This window comes from Mycteria americana, chromosome 9 (assembly GCF_035582795.1).
Source record: "Mycteria americana isolate JAX WOST 10 ecotype Jacksonville Zoo and Gardens chromosome 9, USCA_MyAme_1.0, whole genome shotgun sequence".
In the NCBI taxonomy this organism is placed as follows: domain Eukaryota; kingdom Metazoa; phylum Chordata; class Aves; order Ciconiiformes; family Ciconiidae; genus Mycteria; species Mycteria americana.
The window spans coordinates 26,631,978-26,645,122 of record NC_134373.1 but is presented as its reverse complement, the minus strand read 5'-3'; the positions used below and the strand labels follow the sequence as shown (position 1 = coordinate 26,645,122).

Below are 13,145 nucleotides of genomic sequence, written 5' to 3'. Positions count from 1 at the left end.
CATTGTCGGGGGGATGCAACCACGGACACGCGCACGTGTGTGCACACACACACGGGTGCCCTCTCAGCCCTGCACCCATGCCTGCCACACATATACGGCTTGCACCTACACACGCACCCCTATAGCCGTGCACACGCAGCCTGCACACGCGTGCAATCACACATACCCATGCACACGCATGCACATGCACATGCACCCTTCCCAGCACAGCGCAGTGATGCTCCACCGCCCCCTCAACGCCCTGTCTGTCCCCCACATCCGATGTGGGGTGCTGTGCTCTGTGCCCACAGGGCCACCCGCTGCAGGGTGGAACGGGGCAATGGGGTGCTGGGGAGGCTGGGGGTCACCCTGAGCACTGCCACCAGCTCCCCCATACCCCCCGGCTGCTCGGGGACACCCCATGGCCCAACGCTCCCCCCCTCCGGGAGCCAGGAGGGTGCAGGGAGGCCCAGGCTCCCGCTCAACATCACTTCCTTCTTTCGCTTTGGTGCAGAGCCGAGGCCTGGCCTGGGGGCAGTGGGTGTCCCCCGGGCCCCCCCGGGTGGCACAGGTAGGGGCAGCGGGTGCTGCTAGGGGGGCGCAGCGGGGGGCAGGATGTGGGGGCAGCGGGGCACTGCCGGCGGCATCCGCCACACCGGACGGTGGTGGGGAGCAGGATGGCAGCGGGTCCCCATGCCTGGCACTGGGGGGGTGAGCTGCCATCGCCCCTGGCCGCCCCCCAGGGGATTTAGCCCCCACCCCAGAAGGAGCCCAGAGCGCAGGGCTTGGCACGGCAAAGGGGGACGGGCATGGTGGCCAAGGGGTGCTGCGGGGCTGGGGGCCCCCCAGGCACAGATAGCAAAGGGGGGGGCTTGCCCAGGGTGCCCCAGGAAGAGTTTGCACCCCGGCTCTGGGCACAGCCCCCATGTGGGAGGCAGGTGCCCGGGGGGGGCTGTGGGCCTTGCTGCGGTGGGCTGCGGCTTCTGGGGGGGGTCTCTGTGCCCAGGGGCTATTGCCCCTGGGGTCTGTTGTGCATGGGAGGGGGGGCTCTGGGCCAGGGGCTGCTGCTGCCCCAGGGGTGCTGCTAGCTGGGTATGGGTCCCGGACCCCCTCCCCAAAAGCTGCAGGGGGGGTCCCTCAAAGCATTCCCAAGCCCCATTCCCATAGGAGGGCATCAGGGTCCCCCCCAGGCCTGCCACGGGCCTCCCTGACCCCCTCCCCAAAACTGGCATCCCCCAAACTGGGGAGCCGGGTGCCGGGGGGCCAAGCCACAGTGTCTGATGTGGTGCGGGGCAGGCAGGGAGTGGCTCCTGCAGCCCCCCCCCCGACCTCCCACACTTCCTCCTGGCCAAGGTACAAAAGGAGAAGCAGACAGGCGCAGCGTGGGCGCAGGGACACGCCAGCGTACCCCCAGTACCCAGCGAGCGCCACGGGGCACCCCGCAGCTCCCCGGCCACAGGTAAGGTGCTCCTCTTCCCGGGGGAAACTGAGGCACGGGCAGGGTGGGCAAGCAGAAAGACAGCTTGTCCAAGGTCACCCAAGGGCACCGGGAGGGGAACCCAGGCATCCATCGTCCCGTGTCCTGCCCTGCCTGCCGTGCCACCCTGCTGCAGCGGGGAACATGGGGCACTCACACACGCTTGGGCACACTTGGGCACGCTTGTGCACACCCGCTCCTGTGAGCGCACGTGCACCCTGGCCGTGCACCCCCCCGTGCATACACATGTGCTCCCCCAGCCCTGTGCCCAGCCACCACCCGTGGTGACGAGCCCAGGACCTGCCACCTCCATGGGCACTGTCCCTCGCCCTGTCCCCAGGGTGCTACCCACCACCCCCCCAAAACATCCCCGCTGCACTGTGCCCCCCGGCCCCCTGCCCCATGCCCACAGCACCCCCAAACCCCACGCCAGCCCTGCAGGCGGCATGCTGTGCCAGGGGGCTCTGCCTGGGGAGAAGCTCGGTTTGGGGGGCTGCATGTTGGGGGCTGTGTGCCCTCCTTCCCTGCCCCCCTGGGAGCCCCCCATGCCGTTCGTGGTGTGAGCAAGGGAAGCGAGAGCAGAAGCAAAGGCAGTGCTTCCGCCATGCCAAACCCACATCCTGAATCCTGCGGGACGGGGACAGGGACGAGGACAGGGACACATGGTGGTGGGGGGCCTCAGCCCCAGGAGCACCCCACGGAATGGGGGCAGAGGCTGGGCACGGCATGTGGGGCAGAGCCTGGGGGCATTTTGGGACAGCACACATGGACAACTAAGGGGGTATGGGATGAGCCACCTTTGTCTACCCCATACCCCATGTAGTGGGGGGACATGGGCAGGGAAAGGGGATGCCTGAGCCCACCCCTTCTTACCTTAACAGCAAGCAGCTCCGGGGGTGGAGCTGGGGGGCAGACCCTCTCCTTGGGGCAGAGAGTTTGGGGGTGCCAGGGGAGTGCCAGCCTGGCACCTCTTATCTCTGCCCCGCCTTTGCAGACCCCCAAGGGACAGCCATGGCAGGGGACGGGGAGCTCAACCGTGTCATCAAGGACCTGCAGAGTAAGTGTGCCAGCCTGTCCCCTGCCAGCATGTCCCCTGCATGGTACATCTCGCCCTGGCCATGCCGGGTCCCTCCTCGCACCCAGCCCATGGGCAGTGGGGGGATGTCACTGCCGGGCGTGCTCCAGAGCATCCCAGTGCCAATGCTGCCTCTGCTGCCTGCTCCCGTCCTCACTGCCAGCCCCAGGGGACCAGCAGTGCCTGGCGGGTACCTGTGGCCTTTGCTCCCCCTGCTCCCCTTTTTCATCCCAGGGCAGGTTCCTCTTTCACCCACCGGCAGAAATCCCCGGGCTGGGAGCTGGGAGGCAGCGAGGAGGGGGGTGGGATGGGGCAGGGCGCCCGCTGCCCAGGCAGGGCCGTGCCAGCTCAGCCCTGCTGTCCCACAGAGACCGTGGCAGAGCTGAACCGCAGCTACCGGGAGCAGAACCTGCCGGTGACGGATGGGAGCCGGGAGCTGCACAGCCTCTGTGCCCAGCTGGAGTTCCTCCTCCAGGTACCATCCCTGCCGTTCCCTGCCTCAGTTTCCCCAGGGCGCAGCTGAGAGCAGAGGGAACCCCGTGCTGGCTGTTTCGGGGGTGGGATGACCCCAGCCAGCGTTGTCTGGCCCTGGGCATCCCCAGCCACGCGAGCACCCGGACCAGGCTCACCCACATCCACATGTGTAATTGCACATGCTGCAAAAGGGAAACTGAGGCACAGAGCCAGTGAAGAGGGGACAGCCAGGGGACACCGGGACCCACCCTGTTGGGGGAGCTGGCTGGATCCCAGCCCCACAGGGGACAGGCTGGGGGGACAGGGGACACCCCCAAATGAGCAAGCCCAAGCTTGTGTCTCTGCCAGTTCGACCTCAAGGAGAAGAGGAGCTTCTTCGGGCAGCGCAAGGACTATTGGGACTTCTTGTGCCAGGGCCTGGCGCGGCGCCGGCAGGAGCACGAGGGCGTTCGCTTCGTCACCTCCCTGGACAAGGTGGGCACGGGCTGGCGGGGTGCCCGGGGGCTGTGCATGGACATGTGCACACGCTTGTGCTTGTTTGCGGGTGCACGCACACTTGTGCATGGGCACACACTCACCCAGGCACTGAGGATTCACCCACCTGCATTGTAAAGGATTTTCTCCCCTCTGGGGTCCCCACTGTCCCCCAGCCCTGGCCCTGGCGACCCCTTTCCCCCCTGCATGGGCTGGGGGGAGGCGTGGTGGGGGCAGACTGGCATGGCAGGGCTGGATAACCCCTCTCCCCCCAGCTGAAGACCCCCGTGGGCAGGGGCCGAGCCTTCCTGCGATACTGCCTGGTGCACCGGCAGCTGGCAGAGTCCCTGCAGCTCTGCCTTCTCGACCCCGAGAGCCTCCGGTGAGAGCGGGGGGCACGGGGAGGGGATGCTTGCAGTGGCAGGGGGCACAGCCAGGGCGGGCAGCGCCCTGCAGCACCCGGTTGGCAAGGGTGCTGCAGGCACAGGTGCCCGCCCAGGGCACGGAGGGTTGCGTGAGCTCATTTTGTGGTTGCAGCGAGTGGTACTACGCCCGCAGCCCCTTCCTGAGTCCCCAGCGCCGGGCGGAGATCCTGGGCAGCCTCTACGAGCTGGACGGTGTCGCCTTCCACCTGGCCCTGCGCAGGGCTGACCTTGACACTGCCTGGCCCATGTTCTCCGAGTGAGCCTGGGGACGTGGGGGGCACTGGGGGCACTGGGGATGCTGGGGCATCAGGGCACTGGGGGCTCAGCATCGCAGAGCAGCACACGGGCTTCCCTCTGTCACCCCAGACTCCACGTGGCACCCCAGCTGTGCCAGCCATCCGTTTGTGTCCCCAGGCTGGCACGGACACCCACACCGGCATGCACAGCATGCCCGTGCCCACAAACATGCCACACGTGTGCACGCACGCTCGCACACCACCGTCCTCTGCCAAGCACGTGCCCAGGCGCAGGTCTGCTGCAGCACCATGACACTGTGACATCTGAGACACAAGGGCACACGTGTGTGCGTGCACACCCTTGCCCCCGGGCACACTCGCAGGGGGGCACTCATGCACACAGCCACTCTGGCACACTCACGCCTGCTCTGCCGCTCGCACTCGTGTGCATGCACTGCCACAAGCACACACGCAGCCCCCAATCCCCCCTGCCACCACCACGGGGGTCTCTGGGTGCCACCTGCTCTGTCGGTGCCCAGGCTGGTGGCACCAGCATCCCTGGTCCCCTGTCACCAGGTGCCACCCGGTGTCACCAGTCCCGCTGCCCTCTCTACCCCCAAAGGCTGGCTGTGCCCAGGGAGCCCTGCGGGAGGGTGGCGGTGCCCTGCTCATCCTGGGGGTGACCTGGTGGCCCTGAGCCCCGTGTCCCCTCTAGGACACTGGTACGGCCCAGCCCCGTGGCCAGGAGCAGCCCAGCAAAGACGGCCCCACAGACAGACGATACCGGCACTGGGGCACATGGATGGCCCGATGGCATCGCCCATCCCACCGCGGCACCCCGTGGGGTGCCAGCCCACCCATGCCCACCCGCCTTGGCTGCCCTGCGGGCAGGGGGTGTAGAGGTGGAGGATGTGGAGGGGGATGTGGAGGACGTGGAGGTGAAGAAGGACGTGGAAGAGGATGAAGGGGAGGTGAAGGATGAGGAGGAGGATGAGGATGAAGAGCAGGTGGAGGGTGTGGAGGTGGAGAAGGATGTGGAAGAGGAGGGTGAAGAGGAGGTGGAGAAGGATGAGGAGGAGGACGAGGACGAAGAGGAGGTGGAGGACATGGAGGAGGACGTGGAGGTGGAGAAGGACATGGAAGAGGAGGATGAAGAGGAGGTGGAGAAGGACATGGAAGAGGAGGATGAAGAGGAGCTGGAGAAGGACACGGAAGAGGAGGATGAAGAGGAGGTGGAGAAGGACACGGAAGAGGAGGATGAAGAGGAGCTGGAGGAGGACGAGAAGGAGGTGGAGGACGGGGATGCGGAGGAGCTGGAGGACGCCCGCGGCACCGGCGAAGCACCCCGGCCCGGCGGCGACGGGGAGCCTGGCACGTCCCCGCCGCCCGGCACGGGGTGCGTGCCCGGCTCCCCGCCGCCGGTGCCCGGGCAGCCGGGCGGGACGGAGGCGTCCCTGCGGGCGCTGGTGTCCCAGCTGCGGGCCGAGCTGGGGCAGCGGGAGGCGGCGCGGCGGGCGCTGGCGGCCCGGCTGGCGCGGGAGGAGCGGAGGCACCGGCGGCGGGAGGAGGCCGGCGCCCGGCGGGCCCGGCTGCGGGCGCGCGAGGCCGAGGCGCTGCGGGAGACCAACGCCTTCCTGGGGCGGGCGCTGGCGGCGGCGGTGGCAGCGGGGGGCCCGGGGGCGCTGGCGCGGGCGCAGGAGGAGGCGCGGGGCTGGCGGGAGGCGGCGGAGGAGCGGGGCGCCCGGCTGGCCGGGGCGCTGGCGGAGGCGGCGGCGCTGGCTTCGCGCCTGCGGGGCTGCCAGGCGGCGCTGGCGGCGGCGGGACGGACGGACGCGCCGGAGGATGCCGGTGCCCCGGGCGAGGCGGCCGCGGTGGAGGAGGTGCTGCGGCGGGCGCTGGAGCTCGCCCGCGGCCCCCAGGAGCCCCCGCCGGACTCCCGGGCGCAGGAGGAGCCCGGCACGGCCGCCGGCATGGCCACGGTACGGGCGAGGGCCGCGGGGAGCGGGCGGAGGGGCGGGGGGGCCGGGCCCGGGCTGAGCCCCCGCTCTCCCGCAGCGCCTGGCCGCGCTGGCCGCCGCGGCGCGGGAGGAGGCCCGGCAGAGCCGGCAGCAGCTCCAGGCCCAGCGGCAGGAGGTGGCGCGGCTGCAGGAGCAGCTCGGCAGGTCGGGCAGGGACCCCCGTCCCCACCGCCCCCCACCCCACAGCGGGTCCCCCCATCTCCACCCGCCACAGGGTTTCCCCAGGGACCCCCCGTGATGCCCCACTCGGACCCTCCCCCAGGGGGAGGGAAGGAAGGCTTTGGGGAGGGAGGGCTGGAGGGACGCATCAGTTTGGGGACTGATAGGTGGGTGGAGGGGTGGGCGGGCAGAGGGGTGGAAGAATGAATTTGGGGCGTGTAGACGGATGGAGGGATGAACTTGGGGTGAGTAAGTTGATGGGTGGGCCCACAGAGGGATGGAGGGATGAATTTGGGGCGAGTAGATGGATGGACAGGTGGGCAGACGGACAGAGGGACGGGTGTGGGGAAGGACGGATGAACAGCGGGGAAACAGATGGGTGGCTGGCCCGGCAGATGGCAAGGTGGCTGTGAGGATGGGGAGCCAGCTTGGGGATGGATGGGCAGCAGAGAGAGAGAGAGAGGGAGGGAGGGAGGGATGGAGAGACGGCCAGCTGAGGGACAGGGGTCCATCTCCCCACTGCCCCACGCCAGGGCCCGGCAGGACGGGGAGCGCTGGGCATCGGCGCTGCAGCGGGCACAGCGGGAGGCCCTGGAGCGGGAGGCCACGCGCGGCGCCGAGCAGGCACGGCAGCAGGAGCTCATCCGCGACATGAAGGGGCGGCTGCTGGAGCTGCTGCGGTGAGAGCGCCGGGGACCCCACCGGTGTGGGGCCACGCATGGGGGGGGGGGGGGGGCAAACCCTTTTGCCCCAGAGGAGGGCACCAGAGCCCAGGAAAATCCCACACACCACCTCGGGAGACCCAGGGGGAGACTTGGGTGCCCACTGTGGGTCTGGAGTGCCAGGGCACGCTCCCGGACCACTGCTGCCAGGCACACTCCTGCCGGGGCTGACCTGTCCGCTCCCACAGAGAGAAGGATGCTCTGTGGCAGAAGACAGAGGGCATCGATACCCCGATGCCCAGCCCGGCACCCCGCGATGCAGGGCTGTGTGCCCGCTGCCACAAGGATTTCCGCCTCCTCTCCCGGCGGTACAGCTGCAGGTGGGCTATGATGGGGGGCACTGGGGGTGGCACCGGCATGGCACAGCTCTCACCACCTGCTCTCTTGGCAGGCTGTGCCAGGGCAAGGTGTGCCACGCGTGCTCCGTGGACGCGGGCAAGCAGGGCCGCTGCTGCCTGCTTTGCTACCAGCAAAGGCACCCACAGGCTACATGAGCCAAGACCACAGCCCTCACGCCGTGCCTGGGACACCCCCTGCCCTGGCTGCCTCCTCTCGGACTTACAGGGGACCCAGGTGTCCGGGGTCGGCAGGCAGGTCCTGCTGCCTGATGTTCCGTGTTTGAGACCTGTCTTTCTTGTGGCTGGTCCACAGAGAGGAAAACAACCTGCTCTTACTACCCCTGTGGCTCCTGTGTCATCTATCGGTCATTGCCGGATTGACCCCCAGGCTGGGTGCAGGGTGGGGGGATGCCGGTATGGGGGTGTCTGAGCCCTCCTGGGGGGAACCGTCCCCATAAGGGGTGTCCCAGCTGCAGCCAGGCTGAGCCATCATCTGCCCCATCCCACAGCGGGGAGGCAGCAGTGGGCAGGGGAGACGGCTCTTGGCCAACAGACCCGGCTTCCTGCCAGGCTGCAAGGAACCGCTTATGCAAGAGGTTTCCCAGATGCAAAGGTGATGGGCTGTCCCTGCCCAGCACCCCCGCTGACCCTGCCCAGCCCCGAGTCCCCAGGGCTCCCCACATGTGTGCCAGGTGACCCCTGTACCCACCCACGAGCCAGCACACGGCTGGCACCCACTGATGCCCCCATGGTTAAGGACTCCCGGGAGCCTGGATCAGGGGGATGGAGGAGCAGTACAGGACCCCCATGGAGAGATGCTTGGGCACACTGGGGCAGGCACCCTGATACCTGGCACACAGGGTGGCAGGGGGAACCCCAGCAGGGTCACAGTCCCCTCTTCAGCCCCTCTACCCCAGTCCGCTGCCAGGCCCAGTTGCCCAAGCCAGGGCGGAAACGTCCTGGTTGTGTAAGGGACAGGTTCCCAGCCCTTTGCACAACGATGTCCTGGCACCGCAGCACTGGGGGAGGCAGGGAGTGCCCCGGGTGCTGGCACCCTTCAGGCAGAGGTCACAGGGCTGGCTCGGTGTCGGCGAGGGGCTGCCCAGGGATCTTGCAGTGATTTGCTCCACTGGGGCTTGGATCAGGGTCGGGAAGGGGGTGGCTTTGTCCCCAGGTGGGACGGACACTACACAGAGACCCCCACACCGGGAAAGTGTCAGGACCTAGCTGGGCGGCTAGGGGAGCGAGACCTGTGTTTGGGTCCCCTCTGGGGATGCACAGGATGCTGCACCCGCTGCAACAGCCTCTTGGCCAACAGCCCTTCCCTGGCCTGGAAGCAGGGTTAACCGCACCTCGCCGGGCTCAGCTGGCACCGCCGCTTTGGCACTGAGGTGGGGAGCCCAGGACCCACCGTCCCCAAAGATGTGCCCTGGCCCCATCCCGCCGTCTCCCTCCCCATGGCAAAGAGGAGCCAGACCTGGGTGACCAGCCCGCCAACTGCTTTATTGGTGGACAGCCATCGGCCACGAATACCATCGCCACAGTGGGGTTGCGGGGTCCCTGAAGTCACAGGCTCTGCCCCAAAGAGCAGGGAGGGCGGGCGGTGCTTGGCATTGCTCCCCTGACAATGGGGTCCTACCCCCTTGCCGCCCAAGCCCCCTTCCAGCCAGGGTCCAGCATCCAGTGGTGGCCCTGCCCATCCCCGTGGCATCACCACCCACATCCCAGGGGGCTGGGCAAGGATGCTGGGGTGCATGGGGTGCTGGGACCTGCTGGGAGCTGCGAGGGTTGTGTCCCACCAGGGCTCAGAGGGTGGTGGAGGTGTTGCCGGAGGTGGAGGCATAGGAGGTGCGGCCGTAGCGGGCCACAGCGTCCTTGCTGATGAGCCCATGCTGCGCCAGGATCTTGAGGAAGCTGTTGCGAAACTTCTGCCCGATGAAGGCGTAGATGATGGGGTTGATGCAGCTGTGGGCGAAGCCCAGGACCTGCGTAACGGAGAGGGCCGTGTCGATGCGGTTCCTCCTCTCACAGGTCTCAGCAATGGCCCGCGTCCTCATGAGGGTGTCGCTCACCAACGTGATGTTGTAGGGCAGCCAGCAGATGAGGAAGACCAGCACGACAGCAAAGATGACCTTCATGGCCCGCTGCTTCTGGGTGTTCTTGGTCTGCAGGAGAGTGTGGATAGTGACGCCGTAGCAGAAGAGCATCACCAGGAGGGGCAGAGCAAAGCCAAAGGTCTGCGGCAGGACCCTCAGCACGACCCGCCACTTGGCTGTGTCCTCGCCGCCGATGCGCTCATAGCACACGGTGCCATTGCTGGGTGAGGGGAAAGCCTCGCGGAAGAGCAGCACGGGCAGGGAGAGCAGCACGGAGAAGCCCCAGATGCCCAAGCAGACAAACTTCACCCAGTGCCTCTTCTCGGTGGCGGCCCGGGTGGCATAGACGATGGCCAGGTAGCGGTCCACACTGATGCAGGCCAGCAGCAGGATGCCGCTGTAGAAGTTGGCCTCCTGCAGCATGGAGATGGCTTTGCACATCACGGTGCCGAAGACCCACTCGTGGGCTCGGTAGGCGGCCCAGAGCGGCAGGGTGAGGGCAAAAAGCAGGTCGGCCACGGCCAGGTTGAGCAGGTAGATGTCGGTGACAGAGCGGTTGGTGTGGCTGGAGGTCACCACCAGCACCACCAGCCCGTTCCCCACCACGCTGAGGATGAAGACGAGGCAGTAGATCACCACGACCAGGTACTTGTTGAGGACGGAGCTGTCGGGCCGGCACGGGGCAGAGGAGATAGCAGTGTCAGGCATGGCCGTGCTGTAGTCATAGGTGTAGTTGTAGAGGGAGAAGAGGTTGGACAAATCCCCATTGAAGGAGAAGGAATCCATTTTGCCTGTGGAGCACAAAGCAGCATGAGTGTGGGGTGGGAGGGTGGTGTGGGCCAGGGGTGACAGCGTCTGGGTCCCCTGGCATCTCCTTTGCCCACCAGGTCCCCTCCCAGCCAGAGGGCAGCCCCCCTCTGTCGCTCCACTGTATCCACACTGTGCCAGGTAATGGGCAGTGCTGCAGGGGGACACTGTCCTTCATACGTCCCCTTGTACAACACCCCCAGCACCCCTCGGTCTGCTCCGCTTCACCCCAACCCTGTCCCTTCCCTGTCCCCCATGGAGGAAAGGGTTCCCCCACAGACCAGCCACCTCTTCTCGGGTTGGGGGGCTCCCCCATCACATCCCTCCAGGAGACACCTGGCCCTTCCAGCATCCCTGGGTCCCCCTGGTTTCTGTGGGTCCTTCAAAAGCCTCCGAGTTCTTTGGGCATCTCAGGGCCCCTCAGGCACCTCCAAAGTCCTTCAAGCACCTCTGGATCTCTCCAGCCTCTCCATCCCCTCAAGCATCGCTGCTGGAGCAGCCCCTCCTGCCACCCCAGCCATCAGCGAGGCTGTGGTCATGGTGCCCAGGACAGGAGCCACTCGAGAAGGTCTGAAGGTGGTTTCAGGCCCTTCTTCCCCCTGTTGTGAGTGGTTTCATCCCCTGGACGGAAAGACGTGTCACCCTTTGCAGGCAGCTTTGGAAATATTTCACATCTCTGGTTTTCCTGTTGCTCAGACGGGCGCTGCTGGGCATCCCCATGCTCCCCGTGCTCGGCCGCAATGGGGAAATCACAGGTGACAGTCGCTCTTCCTGTTTCCTCACGTGTAGGACACCCTGCTCTGTCCCTGCCTCCCCAAAGACCATTGGGTTTCAGCCTTCTCCCAGTACGGATCCGGACTCTCGTTTCACTCCAGTTTCACCCCTCTGCCCTGTTTCGAAGCCCCTGAGCCCCTCCGGGGCTTGGCGATGCCAGGGCTGCCTGGGGGTGCTGAGACACTGCAGTGCTGGGGAGTTCCTGGCCCCAAACTGGCCCCGAACTGGCCCCGTTTGAACCCAAACCCTCCCTAAGAGCAACTTTCCCTTTCTGCCCAGCGGGGATTCCCCCCTGCAGCTGGGCTGGTGCCCCTGCCTGGAAAAATCCCTCCCCGGCTCTGCCGGCCCCGCTCCTGCAGTGATCCCGGGATGCTGACCCTGGGGTGGTGATCCCGGGATGGTGATGCTGGGATGGTGATGCCCCAGCACCCCAGAGGACCGCGGCCGGGGACACGGCTGGTGCCAATGGGGGAAGGTACGCCCGGGTGGGGCCACCGCGGGCACGGGACAGAGCCGGACACCAGCGCTTCCCCTCCGTCCATTTTTGGCTGCTTCTTTCTGCCTCCCCACTCCAAAATCCCAGCGGTTCCTCTGGGGCCGCGTATCCCCCACCCGCGGGTACCCCACAGCCAGCCCGACTGGGGGGAACAAGCAGCACCCCATTTCCCCTCCTGACCCTGGAAGGGCTGAGGGACACCAGGGTGGCCCTGGGGGTCCCCTCAGGGAGGAAGAAGGGACACGCCGTGGGGAAGCACCCTCCCGGCTCATCGCTGGGTGAGGAAATGGGAGCGGGCACTTTCCCCCCGGGGCACCCATGGCCGATGTCCCCGAGGACCGCGGGGGGTTTGCACCCCAGATGAGCCCTGAGCACAGCCCTGGGTGCCCCCACCCGCCACCTCCCGCTCCCCCCGCACCAGGCAGCCGCTCGGGCGTCCGGAGCAGCCCACCCCGGCCCCCAGTCCAGCCTGCTCCACATGTGAGGAGGCTCAGCCGGCTGCTGGGGGGCTGGCGATGCCCGAGGAAAGCCCCAGTCCCCGGTGGAACACCCTGGGGACTCACCACTCGCTGCCCTCGCTGGCCCGTCAACTCCGGGGTCTTCTCCCTGTCCCAAGCAGGTTGTCACCAGGAGCACCTGGGCACGGGGCGAATCCAGGCGTCACCCCCAAAGGGCTCCGGCGAGGAGGTTGGTGGGACGCGGGGCAGTGCCAGGCCCGGGGGTCCCACCAGGCCAGCCGGAGGGTCCCTCACCTGCGTGCGCCGCCGTGCCGCCTCCCGGCACCCCTTCCCTCCACCGCCCGCTTTATGCCGCCCAGGGAGGAAGCGAGGTTGCAAAACCTTCTCCCAGTGTGAAGGGGAAGTGACAGCCAGAAAGGACCCTTCCCTGGCCCCCCCAGGACGCCTTCCCCAGGGCCGGGGGGGGAGCCTGCAGACCCCCACCACCCTCCTGCCCCAGGGTGTCCTGGGCCACCAGGCAGCGGGTGACACTGGCGTGCACCCCGAGTGCACCCCAGGGGTCTCCAGCCGAGGGTCTCCACCATGTCCCCAGGCCCCCAGTGGGTGGGGGGCTCCCCTTCAAGGCCCCCCCGGGTGCTGCAGCCCCCCCGGGAGAGCGGAGGCCCCCCAGGGCCGTGGGGGTTTTGGCGGGCAGGCCAGTGGGCGAAGGCAGGGCAAGGCTCTGTGCCTCAGTTTCCCCATTGATAGATTGGGGGTTGGCACCGGGATTTTGGGGGGCACAGGGGCACTGCGGGGCTGGCTTGCCCCTGTTGGGGGGTGCTGTGGGGGACCCCCCAGAGCAGAGCCCCATGTCCCTCCCACCCTGGCTGTGCCGAGCTGTGCTGAGCCGAGCCGTGCTGTCAGGCAGAGCCGTGCGCCCGCACCAGCCACGCAGACTCGGGGGGACCCCTCCGGCCCCGGCACCCCCGTAACCCTGGGGCACCCCTACTCCCCTGAGCATCCCTATTGCCTTTGGGGGAAGCCCGCACCCCTGGGCACACTCTGGGCACCCTGTCCCTCTGGGGCACCCCAAACCCTTGGGGCACCCCCAACCCCACAGCTTTTGGGTGCCTGTGAGTTTTAGGGGTACCCCACACT

The 13,145-nt window shown here is 67.7% G+C and overlaps 2 protein-coding genes across 2 annotated transcripts; one reads left to right on the top strand and one right to left on the bottom strand.

Moving 5' to 3' along the window:
- Positions 1-2,467: 2,467 nt before the first annotated feature.
- On the top strand, positions 2,468-7,807 carry RUFY4 (RUN and FYVE domain containing 4). Its single transcript, XM_075512248.1, has 12 exons — positions 2,468-2,513; positions 2,900-3,006; positions 3,354-3,479; positions 3,755-3,861; positions 4,017-4,160; positions 4,856-5,078; positions 5,163-5,258; positions 5,358-6,119; positions 6,196-6,302; positions 6,851-6,997; positions 7,228-7,307; positions 7,431-7,807. The coding sequence occupies exons 1-12, from the start codon at positions 2,468-2,470 to the stop codon at positions 7,805-7,807; spliced, it is 2,322 nt and encodes a 773-aa protein (XP_075368363.1).
- A 1,090-nt stretch (positions 7,808-8,897) lies between these two features.
- On the bottom strand, positions 8,898-12,710 carry LOC142414419 (C-X-C chemokine receptor type 2-like). The gene is made up of 2 exons (XM_075511631.1): positions 12,114-12,710; positions 8,898-10,264 (listed from the first exon to the last, which is right to left on the bottom strand). Exon 2 carries the CDS (start codon positions 10,257-10,259, stop codon positions 9,183-9,185), a length of 1,077 nt encoding a protein of 358 aa, XP_075367746.1. The 5' UTR covers positions 10,260-10,264; positions 12,114-12,710; the 3' UTR covers positions 8,898-9,182.
- Positions 12,711-13,145: the final 435 nt, after the last annotated feature.